This window comes from Ovis canadensis, chromosome 19 (genome assembly GCF_042477335.2).
Source record: "Ovis canadensis isolate MfBH-ARS-UI-01 breed Bighorn chromosome 19, ARS-UI_OviCan_v2, whole genome shotgun sequence".
Classification (NCBI taxonomy): domain Eukaryota; kingdom Metazoa; phylum Chordata; class Mammalia; order Artiodactyla; family Bovidae; genus Ovis; species Ovis canadensis.
In genome coordinates, this window is record NC_091263.1 from 58,039,113 (window position 1) to 58,053,467 (window position 14,355).

At 38.7% G+C, this 14,355-nt stretch overlaps 1 protein-coding gene across 50 annotated transcripts in view; it reads right to left on the reverse strand.

Annotated features, from left to right (window-relative positions):
* Positions 1-7,550: 7,550 nt before the first annotated feature.
* The window catches only part of SLMAP (sarcolemma associated protein), a 157,103-nt gene continuing 150,298 nt past the window's right edge, over positions 7,551-14,355 (reverse strand). For 27 of the 50 annotated variants that reach the window (XM_069560617.1, XM_069560599.1, XM_069560610.1 and 24 more), the window contains 3 exons: positions 13,040-13,174; positions 10,837-10,926; positions 7,551-9,448 (listed from right to left, as the gene is read on the reverse strand). In XM_069560617.1, coding sequence (XP_069416718.1) covers positions 10,843-10,926; positions 13,040-13,174 — 219 coding nt within the window. In that variant the 3' untranslated portion in view covers positions 7,551-9,448; positions 10,837-10,842. The remainder of the gene's footprint in view (positions 9,449-10,836; positions 10,927-13,039; positions 13,175-14,355) is intronic. The other 23 variants (XM_069560615.1, XM_069560596.1, XM_069560607.1 and 20 more) reach the window with 1 other exon arrangement.

Sequence of the window (14,355 nt, forward strand, 5' to 3'; positions counted from 1 at the left end):
GCAGTCAGGAGACACAAGGACTGCGGACTTGGTGGCAAGGAACACTGTCTGTTATTGGAGATGCTGCCACATGTGGCCGGCTATGTGCTTCCCGTTGCAAGAGGGAGCCAAATGAAAGTGGGGAAGCATATAAAGATTTGTCTTGGCCCACAAAAGAAGCTCCTAAATGTCCAATCCTCAGGGCAATCTATGAGGGTGTAGGGTGACCTGAAAAAAATAAAGGGCAGCATGCTGAGGGCTTCACAGAGTTAGTCCATTTAAAGGACTGTTGTTCTGTTTTGTTTTTTTTTTTTTTGATACAGGTCCCAGAATCCAAAGCTCTGAAAACCAAGTCTGGTTTGGCATCAAAACTCATCTGGCAGATAATTCTGTCCTGAACTGACACATGGTTATTTATAGCTTTCACTTATTCCACTGAGTTGAATATTCATATGGTTCATTGCAAAAATTTTACATGTTATGAAGTATTATACGCACATTACCTTTCAAAATGTACAAACTTTCAATTCCAAATCTGGCTTCTTACAGGGTTTCATAAGGAATTACAGACCACTATTAGATGCATCCTATTTTTTAGAGTGAAAGTAAATAGTAGCTGTGGTTTGTTAATAAAAATTTTAAAATGTTACTTCTGGATAAAATAAAATGCTGGCAACCCTAGGTCTAGTTCCAAAATTTCTGGAACATTTTTATTGTTCTAAGTCCAACTCTGGCATAAGTCATATCTGGTACTTTACAAATCTAGGCCTGATTAGAACAGAGGTTGCCAGCTTGTTAGTCACACTGGCAAAAGAAAAAAAAGCACGCAGACATGTTTTATTTGCTTCACAAGAGTGCATTCTCCCCTCCCCTTTTATCTGGAAAGTGAACATAAAGTCCAGTTTCCAGTTTCTCTTGACAATTCAGAAGATAATGGCAATAGTCACGCCAGGCATGTAATCATCTGGAGCCAGAGTCAGGTACCCTTCTCTGCTTTCTAGTCAATTTCCTCTGGAACACCCAGGTTGGCTGTCGCTGGACAGACAGACTAGCGAGACTTGATTTTCCTATGTTAAGACTTCCGGTCACCAGCTCCACAAACAAACTGCCCTAGCCAATACCTCCACACAACGAGGAGGCTGCAGCTCTAGGGAAGGCTGAAGCAGAGGCTTCTGGGAGGCCAAGAGCAACTTGCTTGACTCAGTGAGCTCCTTCCTTAGCTGATGACATAAAAGAACTTGATTAAGAATTCCTTCTCACTTTCACAGCAACTCCCGCCAAAGCAGCAATTATCAGGAATACTGTCAGCCTGCCTGAGGCTCAGCCGCTGAAAGTCTGTGTGTAATATGGTCCCTCACCCACAAGAATGACAGCATTTCATAAAATGGCATTAATGAATTTAAAACAGCTCTTTCCAAAATAGGCACAATACAGAGCAAAATAAAGACAGTGATGTTAGGTTACTCAACTGAAACCTGTCCAACTGGAGCCAGCACTTTGGCCACAGTAGAGCCTGCCTAGGTAAAATACACCACTCTTACAGAGATGGTCTATTTATTTATTTATTTTGAGATGGTCTATTTAATCAGAACTCTTTTCTTCAAACACAAGCATATAATATAGGCAACACTCTTGCACCTGTCATCCTAAATGAACAAGTATTAAATTCTGTCACATGTGCTTTTAAACAAAAAGAAAGCATTTATGTCAGTTAAAGCTGGTGTCCCTTCTGTTTCTCCTTCATGTCTCTAAATCTTACTTCTCTCCCACCATCATCCCAGAAGCATAAGAACTTCATATAGCTTCACATAATTATATGGCGTTAGTATCTACTGACAGTAAACATCTCCTACAAGGACAACAGAATGGTTTTTGTTTTTCATGCAACGTTATTTGAGCTCTAGCAGCACTGATAACATACAGACTCACTTCATTAATGTTAACTATTGTGCAGTGTTCCATCACGTGGTCCCAGTTCATCTCTATCCTTATTGATGGACATCTAGGTTGTTTCTAAGTTTTTGCTGTTACACCTGTGTGACCAACAGAACATTGGCAGAGTGATGGCAGGTCCCTTCAGATTCAGACTTCCATCCTCTGTGTGGTCTTCGCTCTCTTCACTCACTCACTCTGGGGGAAGCGAGCTGCTGTGCTGAAAGGGCCCTATGGAGAGACCTTCCTGAGGAGGAACCGAATGAAGCCTTAGGCTAACAGCCAGGCATCCTCTAGCCCCAGCCAATACCTTGACTGCAACTTCAAGAGACACCGTGGTCTAGATCTACTCAGCTGAGCTCTCCTGGATCTTCAGAAACTGTGTGAGATAATAAATGTTTGCTATTCTAAGCTGGTAAATTTGGGGGTAAACTGTTATATAGAAATGGGTAACTAAAACATATTTTGAGGACTTTGCTATAAAATGAGACCAGAAAAACAAATAAATTTTAAATATTCAAAGACAGATGATTTAAGCAGGCCAAAGGTTCTGTTTACTGTGGGTACTATCACAGTAGGTACTCTTCTTCACAGTATATTCTCACTTCACGAAGAAAGGGTTTTATGTGGACACAGCACATATATAATTCACCACCTAATTTTTGGTTTAAGTATTTAAAATACAAAGCTGTTTTTTGGACTAAAATTACATGACTAAATCAACTCTTCTCATGGATTTCTGTCAGTGATTTTATTAGCTACATAAAGTAATAAATCAGAAATGTCCAACTTTCAAACTACACCAAATTTTGTTTGTAGAAGAAACTGTGATCAGCTCTATGTACACGGAGGAAAAGAAAAATTTTGGTAAAAATATTCCAAAGGGCTTCCCTTGTGGCTCATACAGTAAAAAATATCCAAAACACATGAACTCTTTGAATTTAGTTATGGAGTCTAAGGAATGGCGAGAATGAGGGAGGTTAAATAAGCATAGGCTAATTATCTCAGAGCAAGTTTTCAACCAAAACCAGAATGGTATAACTACGCAAAGATTTATGAACAGTGAAGTAATTTACAGCGGAAACCTGTGATTCAAGAAGTGGAAACGGTCGAGGTTTCCTAAGTGCCTTTGGTGCTCCTTCCTTACGGGTGCTCCTTCATCTGCTTTAACAGCCCACCACAAGCAAGCCTTCTCAGCCCAGCAGGAACAGAACCCTGCCATTTAAGAGGGAAAAACACACTGTCCAAGCACACATGCCTGCTTCAAGTTCTATGTGGAACAAAATCAGAGAAATACAGAAAAACTTAGGATTAAAACAAATCCACTAGGATGTAATTTCATAGAAGTCTGAATCTCTGCTAAATGAAATCTGGCTACCTACATGTACTCTGGCCAACTCTAGAGGTCAAAATGAAAACATAAAGTGAACAGCAAGTGTGGACAGTTTTGAGCATATCCAGAAAAAGTTTCTTTATTCTCCTACCCAGGCCCCAGTCCCTTCTGCTTTTATTCTCAATGCTCTTGTCTTTTTCATAGGCTTTATCTCAGTGTCCTTGCATAACAGGGTAACAAATCATGTAAGATCTGGGCTGAAATCTTTTGGAAGAAATATGGAGCTGGTCTATCTGCTAAATGAGCAGCACTGTAAACACATATAACAAGATATGGTGATTGCCTTCATGTGTAAGGGTTTATTGGTTCCATCCAAACCATGGCCCAGACTAAGACACTTTCACCTTTTTAAGAAAAAATATCCTCTATAACAACTACAACCAGGTAACTCCAAACAACCCAATTAAAAAGTGGGCAGAGGATCTGAACAGACATTTTCCCAAAGATCCACAGAGGGTCAACAGGAACATGAAAAGATGTTCAACATTACTAATTATAATGGAAATGCAAATCAAAACCACAGTGAGATACTACTTCACACCTGTCAGAATGGCTATGACTGAAAAGAAATAATGAACGTGGAAAGGATACAGGTAAAAGGGACCCCTTGTACACTGCAGCCATGAAATTAAAAGACGCTTGCTCCTTGGATGGAAATTTATGACCAACCTAGACAGCATGATAAAAAGCAGAGACATTACTCTGCCAACAAAGGTCCATCTAGTCAAGGCTATGGTTTTTCCAGTAGTCATATATAGATGTGAAAGTTGGACTGTAAAGAAAGCTGAGTGCTGAAGAATTGATGCTTTTGAACTGTGGTGTTGGAGAAGACTCTTGAAAGACTCTTGGGCTGCAAGGAGATCCAACCAGTCCATCCTAAAGCAGATCAGTCCTGAGTGTTCATTGGAAGGACTGATGTTGAAGCTGAAACTCCAACACTTTGGCCACCTGACATGAAGAGCTGACTCATTTGAAAAGACCCTGATGCTGGGGAAGATTGAAGGCCGAAGGAGAAGGGGACAGAGGATGAGATGATTGGATGGCATCACCGACTCAATGGAGTTTGGGTAAACTCCAGAAGTTGGTGATGGACAGGGAGGCCTGGTGTGCTGCAGTCCATGGGGTCGCAAAGAGTCGACTGTTGGGAGTACTGAAAAAACTGGTGTAGCCACTACGAAAACAGTATGGAATGTCTTCAAAAAATTAAATCTAAATTAGAACTATGATATGACCCAGCTATTCCACTTCTGGCTATTTATTTGAAGAATACAAAAACACTAATTTAAAAAGATACATGCACCCCTATGTTCATTGCAGCACTCTTTAGAATAGCCAAGATATGAGAACAACCTAAGTGTCACCACTGATGAATGAAAGGATAAAGATATGGTATATGTGTGCAGTGGAATAATACTCAGATATAACAAAGAATGTTACAACATGCAGTAGCATTTGCAACAACATGGACGGACCTTGAAGGTATTAGGTAAATGAAATGTCAGACAGAGAAAGTACACTACTCATACGTGGAATCTAAAAAAAAAAAAAAAACAAATGAACAAACAAAGTGAAACAAAAACAAAGTCACAGATACAGAGAACACGTCAGTTGTTACCAGAGGGTAAGAGGGTTGGGCAAAATGGGTAAAGGGGGTTAACTGTATGGCAATGACTGATGGTAACTAGACTTGTGGTGGTCATCACTTTCTAGTGTACATAGATGTTGGATTATAATGCTGCACACCTAAAAATTTAAATCCTTCAATAGCTGCAAGGTATGGTTCAAACCATTTAACAGGGCAAAACTCCAGGATAGTACATAAAACCTTAAACATGCTCTCCTATTCTAGGAAAATCAATCTCAGATCTCAGGGGTTTGTAAACCCAGGTACCTTGAGAGGAACCAGTCCTGTTCCCCAGACTGCCTCAAAGGGAAACTCACTTTGACTGTGTGACCAGATGTCCCTGGGCTGGACGGTGGAAGGTGAGAGGAAATGCACCCTTTCTCTATGGTTCCACAGGCTTCTATGTCTTCCTCTAGCACCCTAGACTGGGACTGCCAGCCTCCCTGCCTGTATTTCTCCTTCACACCAAAAGTTCTTTGGCAATAGAAACTGAGTACTGGCAGGACCGGTACAATGCCTCACATCAGTTCAGTTCACTTCAGTCGCTCAGTTGTGTCCGACTCTTTGCGACCCCATGAATTGCAGCACGCCAGGCCTCCCTGTCCATCACCAACTCCCGGAGTTATGCTTCACTCAGACTCACTCAAAAAGTAGCTGCTAAATGAAGGGATATAAAACCAGTAAAGCACAGAGATACAATATGGAGTAGCAAAAAGGAACCATCTTCATCCTAACTTTAAAACTTATCTGTAGTTCCTACCGTGAGTCAAAAATTCTCTGGGTTTTCGGCTGGATAGGCAAAAAGCTAAGAATAAACTGCTAAGACTTCTTCCAGTATTCTAGTTCTACATACATCTGTACAAAACATGTTTAAAACTGTAAGACTGATTTTCAAATGAACACACCAGAATCTGTAAGTGCAAATGAACATCAACTCCTTTAAACGGAGGTACCATAACAAGTTACTCATTCAATTACAAAAAGCAATTTAAAATTCTGCAGAATTTTTTGTTTCTAATTTAAAGCAAAACCAAATAGCTTTTTCATTTACAAATGCAACATATACTTACTACGAAAAGTAAATCAGAAATCATAAAAAAGAGAAAAGAATTGACCTTCAATCATACAGGCAGAGGCAGTAGTGTGTAGCCTGGGTACAAGATCAGTCCGAGTCCTCCTGCTATAAACATATTCTGTATGTCTACACTTCCCCCTCCAAGGTTACTCTACACTCCTTCTATTACCTAAGGTAGTGTGAATATACTCCTACACACCTTGCAAGCACAGCAATCTGCTGGGTGCCGATACTAGTTTATTTAACTAACGACCCACTGCTGGATATTTAGGTAGTTTATCCATCACTATTACAGACAAATGCTACTCTAAATGTCCTGGCAGTTAAACTTTTAAACACACAATTATGTCCTCAGAATAAACTCCCAGCCTTTCTGGGAGGAAGGCTGTGCATCTTTAACACGGTTGATTTGTTTGCAGTTTTTTCCCCTTTGGTAACAGATTTCCATCCTTCTGACAGTAGACGTAACCACTCAAAGCAGCGGAAAGTCACTGGGGGTCAAGTCTGGTGATTAAAGTGAGCGATCAAGCTAGGCAATACTATTTTTGGTTGAAAGCCTCTGATTATGCAGCAGTGTGACGGGTTTTCATATGTGACTCAGAACTGCTCTTGAAGGCAGTCACAACAGGAATTCCAAACTGTTGTAAGCAATTGGCTCACTGTCAAACTATGTATGTACTTCCTAGAGACACAACTATAAAAGGATGAACAGAGCTTGATGCTTTCTCAGGAGTCATTCCATTGCAGTTCCATCCCATTCACACATAAAGTCTCAACAGATGAGTCATTCAACTCATTTTAAACATCTGTACTGGTTCCCCTATCTGCAGTGTTATTTACCACTCAAAGGACACTTCACATACATTATCTTCTTCATTTTCATACCATCACTAGAAATATAGGTAATGATGAAGTAGAAACTCAAAGAAGACAGAATGATTTGCCTAAGGCAAGGCCAGGCAATAAAAGTTGATAAAAGGCAGAGCCAGAGGCCAGTAAGGATCTGTTTAGCTTTGAACACAACCTTCTTTTCATTTTCTGACCCTGTAACAGTCTAGTGCCTTACTGTAATTTTTGAATGTGTTACAGGGTCATTCAATTCTTGACTGCTAGGATTAAAATTTCTTAAAGACTCTATCACTACCAGTGAATAATCCTACTCTGTATATAACCTGAAAATAAACTGAACAAAACTGGGGGTACTGCTTATGAATAGGCTCATTTATATTCTTAAGGAAAACGGGCAGTAACTACAAAAACCCATTTATTCAATTTGAATAAAGTAAATATTGATACTAGACTGACTTGTCTGGCAAATGAGTCACGCTTTAACAATAACCATAGTAAAAGGGGGGAAAAAAAAGACCAGTAAGTTAAATAAAAGGCTAATAAAACCTGGAGGAAACAGCTCAGCGTTTTCTTTTAAACCCTGAAGAACACCAAATGTATATTATATTGCATAAAAAGTCATTTCAAGAAAAAACAATTAATAACACAGTAGCAGAGTCAGTACTAAGAACTTCAATGATATCCAACTCAAAAATGCATAGGGAGAGTAAAGTTATTTTATTAAATCATGCACATCACGTGTGTTAGTGCAAATAGTTTAATCTGTACTCCAGAAATTCTATTGTACTTTATATCTTTACAAAATAGATTTAAACAATTATTTACTTTAAAAAATGTAATTCTGAAGTTAAGCATTTCAGAACAATATTTGCAATAACCTATATACAAGAGGTACTGGGTACCACTGGCATATTAGCATTCTGTGGTGGAGTGGCTTCCTGCAACAGAAAAAGATGAAATGAACTGCATGACAGTATTTTCTACAAGTCAATTTGTGACTAATTCCTCCATAAGTCTAGTGATCCTCCCAACAGCAAATCCCAAAGAGCTTAAAATATAACCTTTAAAGTATAAACAATGACTGCCAAACATCACAAGGAAATTATACCCTAAACTCTACTTCAGTATTTGGCTAGGCCTGTGGGTTGCCACAGAACATTCAAGCCAGTTCACTGACATTCCCTCCCAGTTTTCACTGACTGAAAAATTTTAACTATGTGATACTTCAGGATATTCTATGACCTAAATAATCTTTATTGACATAACTGTGGTGCCGTACAAAAACCATAGCTAAACCTTCACTTCCGTGTTTTAAATTTGCAACATCAAGCAGTGCTTAGGTGCTTCACTGTGCATGGAATACTATTCATCTTGGGGATAGTGCTTCTCATTAACAGAATGTCCCAGTTAACAACGATAAAAAGAAAATTACCATTTATATACCCAACCAGGAAATCTGTTGGTAGGTAAAATAGCTCACCTTGAACACGAATTAGCTTTGAAATATCATAACCAAATTAAGTCAGTAAAAACTTATCTAAAGAGATATTAATTCTTTCTTCAATTAAACATGCTTGGAGGAAGAGATGATATAAAAAAAAAAATCATGCTTCCTAAAATGCTGTATATGAGAAAGTAACTTGGCTTTTAAAGAAAAATATCTCTTTAAATACATGAGGTTTAATAAATTACATTCCAATTGACTCAACAGTTTGGTTTACTGCACTGAAACTGTATAATTACTATGTTTTTGCTCCCAGAAATACTTCAGTTTGCTCAAGAAAATACGCACTCTCATGGAAAGTTTTTCAAAGTTGATGTCCTCCATATCATCAAGTCACATTAAGGCTGAACAAGCGTGCACATATTCCCCAAATCATCACTAGAACAGAATATTTTCCAAGTGTATTTCTCCTTAAAAAAAAAAAAAAAATCCACGCAAACAGTTGTATCTAAGTCTTGTTCCCAATAGCTCAGTGGTTTTATAACAAGTAAAAATGGCGTAAATATGTAAAAAATATATATATATGTGTATATATTTCAAACCGATAGGCACTGAGCACACAGGGCCTCTCTTCCCATGTATGTATCAGTTGTTTGGTTTGGGTAGTTATCGAATCAAAAAAAGAAAGAAAAAAAAAAAAGAATTACCTGGCCATTAGAATTCAGAGTAAAATACCCATAAATTTAATGTTATAAATAATTTGGTGTACCAAGAAGCCTACTTTAGGCCACCGTAATATTCAGAATTTAAACATACTCATTTAAAAATTACATGAAAAATTGCAAGCAAATTATTGCTTACAGTAGAAGAGTCACAATTTTATATCCTCTTTATAGACAGATACATTTTATATACTTTAAAGCAATGACCCTACAGCTGTATTCTTGCACTTCTGCTGTTTTAAGAGGTAAAAAGGAAGAAAATGGTTCTGTTTGTCCCCAGCATGAGTGTGGTGCCAGCTTCTAGAGGGAGGACGGTGTACGGACTCAAGAAACGCTCTCATGGAGAAGCTCTGGCCAGACCTGGCACGTACAGCACGATGGCTGTCACCGCAACCAGGGCAGCCAACATGGGCATCCAGGGCCAGGGTTTCTGTGTGGAAAGAAACCAAGAGTCAAAATCACATTCTCCCCTCTTTTTTTTCATACCTATTAACCCCTTGGCTCCACAGAGTCCTGAATACTTAACAGAATATTAGAAAAACCTTATATCTGCATAAGAATATTTTAGAAAGAAAAGAAGAAAAGGTGAGGGAGTGAGGATGTGAGGAGAGCCAGAATAGCAAGAACTTTTAGAGGACCACTGTGTGGAAGCATAATACATTTTGGGAGAGTCTTGGGCAGTTTTCAATTTTGTTTGAAGCCTAACAGCGACTTGTCTAAGAAACTCTCAGAGTTCAGCCTGTTTTATTTACTCTGATATCCACATATTCAGCTAACTGATGTACACAGATTCCTGGAGTATGTTTCTGCCTAAAATGTTTATTTCTTGATAAAAACCAGACTCACACACTGGAATAGTTTTATATAAGGGGCTGGTGGGTAAGGTGATAGAAAGAAAACGGTCAGTTTTGATCATCTAATCTGAAATTACAGAAAACAAAATCAGAAGGGGTTCAAAACAGAAAAGTGCTATTAAGGTCCTTGCCTGTCTGATGCTGTTGGTAAAGACCACGTCCAAGGGTAATAATGCCCCACGGTCGTCTTATACGCTGTGTTAACCTGTATAACCTCCTGCTATATAACCTCCTGTTTGTTGGAGGCAAGCATGAATAGCCTGTTCTCTATGAACTATCAGAGGGCTTTACAACATCAGTTTGTTTTGTTTGAAAGCCTTATTTTCATTAGTGTTCTAAGTCGTACTGGGAAAGCTGGCCTTTAAAGAAATATTGTATTGTTGCAGACCAGGGCTCAGAAAGACAGGACTGGTTGATACTCTCACAAGGAAGTGCATATTCAGGTTGGGATTGTGAGTCACTGTCCATTATGCTACTCTCTCATTCTTTTTCATCTTCTTAGCCACAGTGTATATAGGCAAAGGGATGAAACAACGAAATTCTACACTACGGAAAAAAAGAGGGAAGAGAGGAGGGGGAGGAAAGCTTGCTGAAAACTTCAAAGAGGCAAACTCTTCATTTTTCATTCAAATCTGATTAAACATAATTGGGAAGGGGGTACTAAGTTGCAGCAACTCATAGTTTACTCCAGTTTGCTAGAGACAAAGACTCAGTTAAAGGCAGCATATTAACATCTGGTTAGATTGGAATTAATTCATGGTTAGCATTACTACAAAGGAAACAAGACAAAATGTTATGTGATTAGTTCAGTTCATTCGGTATGACACAACATGTAGCATACTAAATGAAGGGTTTGCTTCAGGTAACAATATACCTGTGTGGTTTTGCCATGCACTATATTACAAATATGGCACAAACAGGTGACGGGGACAAACAGACAAGGACTCAACAGTAGTGCTTGTACCTTTCTCTACCACAATGGACCGAAACACCAAAACAGGAAAGCCAGGAATAGGCCGATGAATACGGCTGGGACGGGTTGTAATATGGAAGGCTAAAGAAGGGAAGGGATATTAAAATCATTTTATGCTACAAAAAAAAAATCAGATAAGATGATTTAGAACCCAGGGTGGGTGGGAGGGAGGGCAGAAGGACATTTCAAAGACATCTAATATCATCCAGAATGATGGGCCAGGGTAAGTAAGCTGGTAAACTACCAGTTGTAAAGAATGGCTGGACGCAGTGTGGGTATCCCTAACTGCATAATGAAACACAGCACTTTAAGACAGAGCGATGAAAATGCCTCACCAACTGACGCTCTGCTTGACGTTATGGTATTTTTGTTCCATACTTGGAATCCATTATTTGACAATGTACTCCTTTGGAAATTGCTAAGGTTTATCTTATCCCTTTATCAAAACTTTTCTTTTTTTTTTTTTTAAACCTGAACTCTTTTGCTTGAGACAGTACTGCTTTCAAGCTTAAAAATAAATGCCCTGTGATAGACAGTCCCTAAATCAAGCAAGAGATCTGACACACTGTATGAGAAACATTTAGTACATAAAGACAGGCAGCTTAGCCTCAGGGGTTTCAGTTACACTACCAGAACAGAAGTAATTTTTAACTTTTACTTTACTATTATTATTATTTTGGCTGTGCCTCGTGGCATGTGGGATCTTAGTTCCCTGCCCAAGGACTGAACTCGTGCCCCGTGCAGTGGAAGCATGGAGTCCTAATCACTGGACGGCCAGGGAATTCCCAGTAATTTTTTTTTTAACTGGAAGGGAATTACTACAATGAGTGTTATTATAGAGTAATATTTAATTACCATAACTCTAATATAAAAATAGGAAATTCACCCTTAAAGTAAATTATTTGTAGAACTGTAAGTATTAATAGCAAGGCTACTTTCAAAAAGGTTCTAAATCATACAGAGGGATCCATTCTGATTATGCTAGATGTCTTCACAGGTTAATTTAGTAGAAGGTAGACTGAAATTCCAACATCAGAGAGATATGAATTAACATAAAAGAGAGAAGTAACCAAACCATTATGATCTGATTTCAGAAGAGTTCTGTAATTGATATTTTTACAATAAATGCAGTCTACTTTTGCTTATCATAAAGCCTCCATAACCAATTTATCCATTTCTGAAAGGCTTCCACCTGAGCCATGAGTCTTTATTTATTTATTTATTTTAAACAAAATCTTTCTTTAAGCACAGGACAGTTGGGCACAACTCATAAGCATTCTGAGTGTGACTGTGTAACTGGACGGCCATGCAACAGTCCTCTTTGGTACTTGTGCTGCAAGTTAAAGCAGAGTGCCTTCCTCCACGGGAAGTGTGTGGCTCACGCCCACTGCAGTGTCCAAGCCATGACAGGGGTTTGAAATCAGTCAGAGCACAATCAACCACACTGAACATCCATCAGTTAGGGCCCACAAAGGCAATGATCACTAAAACGTGTAACACGACATTTACTTAGTATAACATCTTTCAAAAGACCATCTGCCTTTCTAGCAAATGAAATACAAATTAATATTGTTAAACTCAATTTATACCACAATGTTCTAACTAACTGCATACACACACACAAACACATACTCATTCACACACAGCCCTACAGAAACTCACTAATACTTCCAAATGTTTACAGGAGGCCCAGAAGCCACTAAGCTTTTTAGGAATGTGCCTCAGAACATGATTAGTACAAAATGAAAACCATCATTAAGTCTCCATTTTTGATGCAATCAAATACTAAGGAGTCACCATGTATTGCTCTTTCTTCAGTGGGTCCCAGGTGGCACAGTGCTTTGTTTCCCAGAGTGGGAAACAAGAGCTAGATGAGGCTTAGTGACAGAACTTCAGATTTATCTAGGAAAAGCTGGCAGTTCTTAGGTAATTTTTTTTTTTTTTTTTTTTGCAAACAAGGCTCTTCCTTCAGGTAGTCCTTAGGCTTTTCTAGGGGTACAGGCTAAAGGGGCAAATTCTTACTCAAAAATTGGACAGCACAATGATTCCATTATGGAATTTCATAATGAAAAGCTTGGTTCATGTGTACTACAGGTCTTAGTTTCTCAAATCAGTTATAAGTCTTCTGAAAAATCAGCTTCAGGGCTCTCGCCTGCCTCTCAATCAAATCTAAGCCAAGTTTGCAAAGACTTACATTATTTCCTTTCTCTCGGAGCAGCTTCAGGTTGTCTTTACATTGTTTGAGCTCATCTGTGATTGATTGTTTTTCCTGCTCAGTCATTTCAAACTTCAACTTCAGTTCTGAGAGTACAGTCTGTGTCTTTTCATACTAAAGGCAAAGAAAAAAGAGTGTGCAGACTCAACTTAAAATGGGTATGAAGTTATGTGTTTAGTTAGGTTTAAATACCAGACCCTGTTTAGTCACCTGCACCACCACAGTCAAGCGTTTTTGTTATAAGGAGGATAAGGATCATTTGCACTGATAATAAGAAGCCTTTAATGTTAACTTGATTCTATGTAAGAGTTTTCTGGCCTTGGGGTTTAAAAAAAAATTAAGAGAAGTCACCATTGTATCATGTGTTTCTAATATAAGGTGTCACTTTTTCCATTAAGTGAGTTAGAGGAGAAAAGTAAAATTCCAAACTGAGCAAAAGGAAAGCAAGTGAAGAGAAACCTCCATAGCCTAATTAAATGGCAAGTTTCGGAAGTCTGAGTTTATATCCTGGTAAGTAATGTCAGCCAAGTTATTTTAGTCTTGAAGTAATAACTTTTAATTCTCAGGAGACCTCCCTTTACCCAGCATGACTGCGTATTAAAGTGTTCTGGATAAGGAATGTCTAGGCAAATGAAGCAGAGAAATATTATCTAAGGTAACAATCACTATGACTAGGACATTTCTCTCTCTTGACTTAAGACTTAGAAGCATCAATGAAAAATACCTTAAGAAAATCTGCTGCTGATATTTTTCCTTAGTGAAACACGCCACCTTCTGCTCTGGAAAAGTTCCCTGTATATAACATAAAGTTTGGACAGGCAATCTAGCCCTTGAACATGGGTGACATCAAGGTGAAAAGGAGGATGGTTTGCCCCTACATTAAATGCCCCGGGAGGCAGGAATTCAAGACTGGTTTCACTTCTAGATATTGTATCTTCCATGCAAACTGAGCTCTCCGGCAAAGAGTAAACACTCTTCTGCTGCTGGCTGTGCCTTTGTCTCAGCCTCCACTGCCCCACTCTGTCATTTCTGAAAGTTTTAGAAGGCAGGGAGGCAGACAAGGGCTGAGTATAAAATAAATATACCACATGTCTGGCGTACTAGAAAGATTTTTCCTCTTCCCTAAACATAGCCCACGAGGCTGAAAAGTCTCCAGTTCCTTTCTGGCTGTATCCTAGGAATTTCTCAATGAAGGTACACCTTTATATGGTGCTTCTGAATAATGCAAACACTTTGGAGGGATATATCAGGCACTCATCATTATACACTCCAAAGATAAATATTATAGACGCAAA